The 8,226-nt window shown below is 38.6% G+C and overlaps 1 protein-coding gene across 4 annotated transcripts in view; it reads right to left on the bottom strand.

Moving 5' to 3' along the window:
• LOC110060524 (zinc finger protein 830-like) overlaps positions 1 to 8,226 on the bottom strand; it is a 103,355-nt gene that overhangs the window by 73,477 nt on the left and 21,652 nt on the right. For 2 of the 4 annotated variants that reach the window (XM_020767312.2, XM_089284941.1), the window contains 2 exons: positions 5,291 to 5,330; positions 5,012 to 5,032 (listed from right to left, as the gene is read on the bottom strand). In XM_020767312.2, coding sequence (XP_020622971.2) covers positions 5,012 to 5,032; positions 5,291 to 5,330 — 61 coding nt within the window. The remainder of the gene's footprint in view (positions 1 to 5,011; positions 5,033 to 5,290; positions 5,331 to 8,226) is intronic. The other 2 variants (XM_089284940.1, XM_089284942.1) reach the window with 1 other exon arrangement.

Raw genomic sequence — 8,226 nt, 5'->3', positions numbered from 1 at the left:
CACCCTGCTAGAGCTTGGTCACTAAGCTCACCATCTTTGCCACCTTGGCAAAAACAAGGCAGACAATTGCTGAATGAAGTTTTCATTTATTCGAAAGACATCACTCCAAGTCCAGGATATTTGAAAGGGTGGAGAATTTTCAAAATGACTGCTGTCGCCCTTGGACCAAAACTTTTCAAGAACTTGTCTTCAGGGCTTTTAGCAATGGTAAACGTAGTGGTTGCGTCGATTGTCAGCAGGTCAGATTGATTAACTGAAATTTATTTTCTTCAAACTAAAGCTACTCATTCTTAGGCTATGATGACAACTGTAAATGAAGTCAACAACGATGAAACAAAGGTACTGGTGAATTTATTTTTCGTAATGTTTCGCTCATTTGTTTCACTGTCAAACTCGATTAGTAATTAGATATATTGATTGACAATCGATGTACATGTAAGCTTATTATTAAAACTACGGCTGCATGCGTGTATGCACACGAACAATTGAGTCAGTGTTTTTATGTTTCAGTCCGTTATTTTGTAGTCCTTGATATTCACCTCTGAAAATTACACTAAAACAATTATTCGCCTCAGGTTCAGTGAACATTGGTGAATATTCACCAATGTTCACTTCACCTTTGGCGAATAATTGTTAAACATCTGTAAGCAAACTACACAGCTGAACTAAAACTTGACCAACATTCCTGTCTAAATCCAGTTCCATATCAACTATTGCATGCAAGACAATTACCGCCATTTCAAGTCTGTTAAGAAGTAGCGTTGCTTTGTGCAACCCTAAATCAGATTTATCATCTTGAATTTCTGTCTCCATCAACAGGTTATCAAGAAAGTATGTCCTCCCACATAACCTCCAAGAATGCTGCCATGCATGTTTTTTAATGTAACTTTGTTGATCCGCTGACCAATAAAACAGCAGAAATCACTGAATGAGAAAATTTCACGTCAAGTATAATAAAATATTTAAAGAGTGTGCATAATAAAATGACTTGGGAATTGAGGTAAAGATATTTTTACAAAACAAAAATAGTGTTCAATATTAACTACGAAGCATTGAAAATAACATCAGTTGACTGAATAAAATAATATATAGATTTAGCCATGCCTAAAAGTGGGGCTCCTGGGCTGGGTTGTTCAAAGCCCTATTAAGTTAACCCACAATAACCGTGAATTTAGATTTGAGTTTTGTAACTTTGCGGTGAGGTTTTCTGTATGTTGTTTGGCCCTCTGTTTTGAGTTCGAATAACTTCAAAATACACAAAACGAAAGCAGTGAAAAAAGTATACTTATGTATTCATAACATATACATTCTTGTATGCAAGAAAAATTTATACTTCGGTAAACTTTTAATCCTGGGTTAGCATTAACCGGCTTCTGAACAACCTGTCCCTGTTTACAATAAGTTAACCTGACTAGAGCGCACGATCCAATCAAGCACTTGGTCAGCGGTCAACTTCAAAAAAACATGTGACCTTGATGAGCTCTAAACTTGAGTCTGCAATATGGTTACATGATACTGGTCAGCAGATACTACCATAACATGGATGTCCAATAACATGGAAGGACACTATAAACCAAGGCTGAATGTCTCTCAACCAGTTAGCTGGAGTATGGCCGCCATCTTGCGCAACTCCATTGTCGTCATTGCTGGCATGCATAAGCGCCCACGAGCAATACCGATAGCCATGAAAACCATAAGAAATTCAATTCCTCAATTTATATGTTTGTATTTTGAATGATTTCTTAGCTCCTCAATGGAATGTGTCAAAAGAAATTGAATTCATGGGTTTCCTTTTCTTTCTTATATGAGTATGGGGCTCCGCTTGGCAGCACTTCGGAGGGCTGCCAGAGCTCCACTAAAAATCACTGAATATAAAACAAGTTTTAGTAAACAAAAATATGAATCAATGAATGTAAAATGAGTTTACTGAACACAAATATGACACATAATAAATATTGCAACAATCTGGCAACCATACATTGATGCCTGTGCTGGCAATAACAAGCTGTGAGGTGAACGTTGGGTTTTGTTCCCCTTCTGACATCATCACCTTTGACCAAAATTAGCACCACTTATACTCAAGTTATGCAGGAGGAAACGATCTTTCCAATGATACCCAGACTCGGTACCCAGTGACTGGGTCAATAAATTGAGCCTGAAGTATGACCAAAAATGCTTAGAAATTTGAGAGAAAAACTTGTGGCAAAATTTCCCTCAGCTACACTTTGCTACTCTATGGTAAGAATTCTGTCTCACTGATACTTTCTGGGAAATTCTTGAACTGAAAACAAGCCTAGAAGAAGGTCAACCACTGGAGGGAAAAGATAAGAAAAGGAGAAAAATGAAAGGGAAAAAGAGCGAAAAGCCTAAAGACATAGGTCACTTTCTCCTCCAAAATCTGGAAATTTTGATTTCTGCACATGCTTGAGCAAAAATGTCATAAAATGAAATGCTAGTGGAAAGAAAGGCATGCTGTCTTATTGCAAATGCCCTTTTGAGTAGACTGGAGCTAATTTGGCTTATATCCAGGCTGAAAACTTGACAAAGAGAGGGAAAAACCTAAACATAGAGCTCAAGAGATAAAACTCTCAGTAAAATTGATGCATACACGGACACCAGAGATGCCAGACAAAATTAAATTTTTAAATGAGCCAAAGAAAACTCAATTAACAAACCAAGATGACTGGGCCATTTCCGAGTTACCCTTTGCCTCTGTGTCAAAACGAGTCTATGTGTGAAACCATTCATATGAAAATGTGTTCTGCTCAGAGGTTCATTTTCCACACAAATCAAACTCATTTTCATAGGAAAGGTCTTGCATGAGAACTCATTTTGAAACAGAGGCACAAGGTAATTCAGAAATGGCCTATTTACATGACGTGACATGCTTGGCAGTTCACATGTCCAACCATCTCTTCTCAGGGAGGTATGAGACCAGATTGAAGAGAGCAGCAGAAATTGAGCCTAGGAGATCAACAATTTTGCCTCTTCTCAAGACCCAAAACACTTGGGTTCAACGGTCTGTAAGGAAGGAGGCATGAAAGATCTAAAGAATAGAATCCTGAGAGCCAGAAGTGCATTTATTCATCTTAAGAAGATCTTGAGGTCCAGTAACATCTAAAAAAGAATGAAGTTATGATTATATAAAACACTAGCACTAACAGTCTTGCTATAACAATGTGAAACCTGGAAGATGAATGAAGGAGACAACAAAGCATTTGACTGCCTATGAAGAATACTCTGTGTTAAATGGCAAGATCATGTCAGAACTGAAGAGCTTCTAGAAAGAGCTGAGTCTCAACATATTAACCTGTTGACTCCTGGAGCTTTTAGCCAAAAATGCATTTTTTGGACATTTTGGAGATTTTCAGGCTGGATATGGGCCAAATTAGCTCCAATCTACTCAAAAAGGCATTTGCAACATGACAGCATGCCTTTCTTTCCACTAGCATCATGTTTTACAACATTTTTGCTTAAGCATGCGCAGAAATCAAAATTTTGAGATTTTTTGGCTGAGAAAGTGACCTACCTCTTAAGGTTTTTTGATTTCTTATTTTTTTTTTGCCTTTCCTTTTTCTCCTTTTATTTTCTTTTTGCTGCAGTGATTGACCCTCTACTGGGCTTACTTCCAGTTTAAAACATTCTGAGAAAGCATCATCGAGACGGGCAATTTTTGCCATGGAGTAGCCACGTGTGGTGGCAGGATATTTTGCTCTGAGTTTTTCACTCAACTTTTTTAGCATTTTTGTGCATATCTCAGGCTCCATTGGGCCAATCACTCTGATTTGGGTATCATTGGAAAGATCTTTTCCTCCTGCAGAAGTTGAGCATAGATGATGCCAATTTTGGTCAAAGGTGATGACGTCAGAAGTGGAAGAAAGGCCAAGGGTCATCACAGCTGGTTACGGCCAGCACAGGAGTCAATGGATTAATTAATTGGATGTCCAGGTAAAAGGTAAAATTGAAACAGATTTGTATGTGAAACAGACAGACAAACACCAGTACTTGTATTGCATGTCATGCCATCCGAGAAAATGCAAGGAAAGTATCCCTTATGCTCGGGATATGCGACTTAGTCGCATCTGCTCCACAACGCAGGCAGTTGAAAATAGAGCCAGGAATCTAAGCAATTTTCTGGTGGTGAGGGGGTACGATAGAGTCTTTGTGCAACAACAAATTCAGAAAGTGAGATTGGTAACAATGGAAGGGGCACTGAACCCACATCTCCAAAAAGGAAAAAAAGGACAGTGTACCAATGGTATTTTACCATCCAAGCCTACCAAATATTGGGGGTATACTTCAAGAACTTCAGTCTCTCATTCACTGCTCTGCAAAATGCTAGGAAATTAAGGAACTTTTGATGCTGGCTTTTCAAAGGCCAAAACACCTGGGAGACTACTTGGTGAATGCAAAGTTGAAATCAATACGTACAGGAGTAAGACCTAAAAGAGCTGTAAAATGAACGATGCAAAGTATGTGATTATCTTTGCCCAGGCCACGTCTTTATGTCAAAGACCACCAGAAGGGTATTTTCCATCAGTTCCATCAATTTTGTCTATTTGTTGTGTTGTAAAGTATGCGGTGTTCAGTAGTCATGTTCGATCCACCTTAACAAAGTGCAGATTAAGATTTTAGTCATAAGAGTTGACTCAGGGCTCATAGACTTTTGGCCAGTGACAAGGAGACAGATGACCTTGTTTACAAACATGTTACAATGGTCGAGGTCAAAATGGCCTGGAGGATGTTAGCATCGATAGAGTAGTAAATGAGTCGGCTTTACGTGGCAAAGAGGGCCAATGGGCCTATAGGCTTCAATGTGTTTGAAGCCTGACAGTCCAAATGAAAGCAATTTTTTCTTTAGTGAAAACAGAACAGTGAGAGGAAGAGGACCTCAAGTACCCTGTTGTAATTTTTCATGCTCACTCGGTGGTCACAAGCCCATGCTTATAGAATTTAACTCTAATGTTAGTACGCCTGTTACTAGTGCACGCTAGCTTATCTTCTACTGTACCTGTTTTATGATAATGGTTTTCTGGTGGTGTGTGTAGTTGGGACATTCCCCAGTAGACATAGACCAGTGGAAAAGCAAAATATTTTAGTAAATCAATAGAGTTTATAGACTCTGTGGCCTCTAGCCAGTCTGCATTTGCTTAAACTTAAACGGCATTATAAAATTACAGCCCTCACTCAAGAAGAGCTTTTCCATAGTTTACATGGCTTGTAATTGCAAGACATTCTCCACATAATTTGCTTCACAATTATTATACTTTTTTAAATGTAGGGTTCTTACCTTTTATTTTTTTCTGTGATATATCTGTATTTGGTTCAACCTGTCAATTTATGTAAAAAAGGCATTAAATGCTACGTCAGCAGGGCAGAAGTCATGCAATATTCAGATTCCTTGAGTTCATCCCCCAACCTATCAGGAACCTGTGTGCACTATGCCAAATGTGTTCTACCTAGTATGTTACTTCTTGTTAACATCACAACATAGAAGTATCATGAAAAACATGTGCTCTCCTTGTGGAACTGTTCTCTCTGGAACAAAGCAATTTGCTCTGCACAGAAGATAAGTCTACATTAGTGTTGACTTAATAGGGCCATTTAAACAAGAAAAATAAGAGGTGGCTTACACAAGCCATGGCTTACAGAAGGTGTAAACTATGCCATTTATATGAACACGGCTTATATGAAGATGCAAAGTACTTGTATAAATGGTTCACAGTTTCCCCATGACTAACGCCTCCTTTTTGTGTTGGTTGTCATGGCAATCTCGGCCACACAAACGCCCTTGTCCAGTGTGAGTTCATGTCTTATGTAAGCCACAAACAAGCTACGATACCATTTATACGAGTGGTCTCGCATCTTATACAAAACCCTTGTCTCACACAAACTGGGGCTTATGTTATCCGCTGCTTGTGTAAGACATGAACTGGTTAAAATGTACCCTTAATACGGTAAGTTTGTGTCTTATGCAGGCCATGGCTTATTTTCTTTGTATAAATAGCCCTGATGTGTCTATTCCACATGGTAGTAGTAAGCATGGTATGTATTACAATTGGACAAATATGACAGAAATAGAGGGGGGCACGGCCCTGTGGCGGATTGTAGCAACTTCAGGTTTTATGCACAAAATGAAAGCTACGATACCATTTATGATAGAGCCAAGTTCACTGGAATTCAGTTAGAAAAACACACGTAAAATCCACTAGTTTATTAACCTTTGGTGAAAGTCCCTACAAATGTGACTGAAATCAACATCCACTGACTTGTGGGGACTTTTGAAAAACTCAGGTCCGCAATGCATACTTGACGCACTATGCTTAGTCTTATTCCATTTAGTTGGAGTTTGTTTTCACAAGTCATTATCTGGGAGTTGAATTGCTATAATTGAGAAGGCAATTGCTGCAAAGGTAAAGGTGTTACTTTGAAACTGGAGACATTATAGTGGTGGTAGAAAACTTGTGGCCCATTGGTCACATCCTGGAAGTAAAACCAAACAAGAGAGACGGGCTTGTGAGGAGAGTCACACTGCAAACCAACCTAACAAACCAAACAGCACCCTGGAACGTCTCATCGACAAGATCGTTCTTCTACAGGCTCCTAGACTCCATGGGAGCAGCTAAACATTGTTGATCTTGATTTCCTCATAGAGAACAAAATGAAGAAAAAAAAGCAAGTGCCACTGCGAGCCTGACATGTGAGTGGCCAAGGTACAAAGATCTGGAATTCCCTTCCTCTTACAATCACTTCTTTGTCAAGTTTTCCCAATTTTAAGAAAAAACTGCTAGAGTTTTTAGTAAAATAATTACTGAACTGGCAAAGCCACACACTGTAGCACTATCTATGTAACCATATTGTAAACGTATGAGGTGGCCTCAACTAAAAGCCTGGTGGTTTCTAGAGGTCACCTCGCCATACATTGAAACATATGTAAATAATTACTATATTAGGTAAAAAGGCAAATAAACAGAATGAATGAATGTGGCAAGCAGCAAAGCCATGAGCTGTGAGTAGCTCGGGCACCTCACGGCTTCATATATCACACTCGCATGCTCACGATCAACCGCTCACTTGTGTTGCGTTTTTCTTTGCAAGCAACAGAGAGACTGATCGCAGTCTCTGTTCTCAACCAAGAAGTTTGCTTGTAACATCAGAGAACAGTTGTCTCTTTATCGATTTGATTGTGATGAACCATTTTGAATGGATTTAGTGACAACATATTACTCAACTTCTCCCATTCGAATCACTCAACTAAGTTTAAATGCTTCCAGTTTGCATTTACGAGCCAGTATGTAGGATTCAAACATGCGTGACATTTCCGTTATGTGCATTACACTTGATTTAAAGTTTAACTCGTCAATGATCATGTGATTCGTTGCGTAAGATTTTGTTCAGTACATACCGTGAAAGTTCATGTATAAGCTGCACCTTTTTTCTAAAAATTCAAGTCAAAAATAGGGGGTGCGGCTTATCTACGGAAACATCTGAGGTTAGAGTTCTCTAAGGCCTAATTAATATTCATACAAAACTTCTTAAGATGTCACCGAATAAAGTAAAACACATATTAACAAATTGAAAGCACGTTGTTGTTGGTCACTACCTTTTTCAGGAGTGGTGGCTCCTAAAGGAGCTGTTGGTATCTTGAAGCGTTCATTTGGGATTCTTGTTCTCCAAGAGTTCATTCAAGTGATTAATTTTCACTTTACTCAAACAACTCAACACCAACCTGCAGGGAATCTCCATTCCTCCACAAAGCTGTTTGCATTGTTTTTTATCACCTTCACTGCAAATTTATCCATGGGATGATTGCTAACTGGTCGTTTTGCCAAAGTGTCAGTTTGCCAATGTATGAAGTTGATTTGCCAACGTCTAATGTCAGTTCATCAATGCTGATATGTCAGTTCGCCAATGTCCAAAATACTTTTCAAAATAGATCTCAAATGTATTTACAAATTACCAGAGGAAGATAATGTCCCCTTTGATGTAAGATGAATTGTTCATTTCGGCTTGAAAATGTTCGTTTCACTCTCCCCAATCTCTCTCTCTCCCATGCCATTTTGATAATACACTGGTTGATCGATGGCCAATTGTATTTGAAAACTTTATCAACCTTCCACGGTTTTTATTTGTAGAGTATGAACTGACTGTAAAACCATTTTATTAAACATTCGTGTAGTTAAAGAGCCATAGAGTCGAAAATATATTAGTTTGATTACATGCTTA

Source organism: Orbicella faveolata, unplaced genomic scaffold (assembly GCF_042242905.1).
Source record: "Orbicella faveolata isolate gen_17 unplaced genomic scaffold, um_ofav_v1 contig_13, whole genome shotgun sequence".
In the NCBI taxonomy this organism is placed as follows: domain Eukaryota; kingdom Metazoa; phylum Cnidaria; class Anthozoa; order Scleractinia; family Merulinidae; genus Orbicella; species Orbicella faveolata.
The sequence above is the reverse complement of the archived record's forward strand: the minus strand, read 5'-3'. Positions and strand labels throughout refer to the sequence as shown.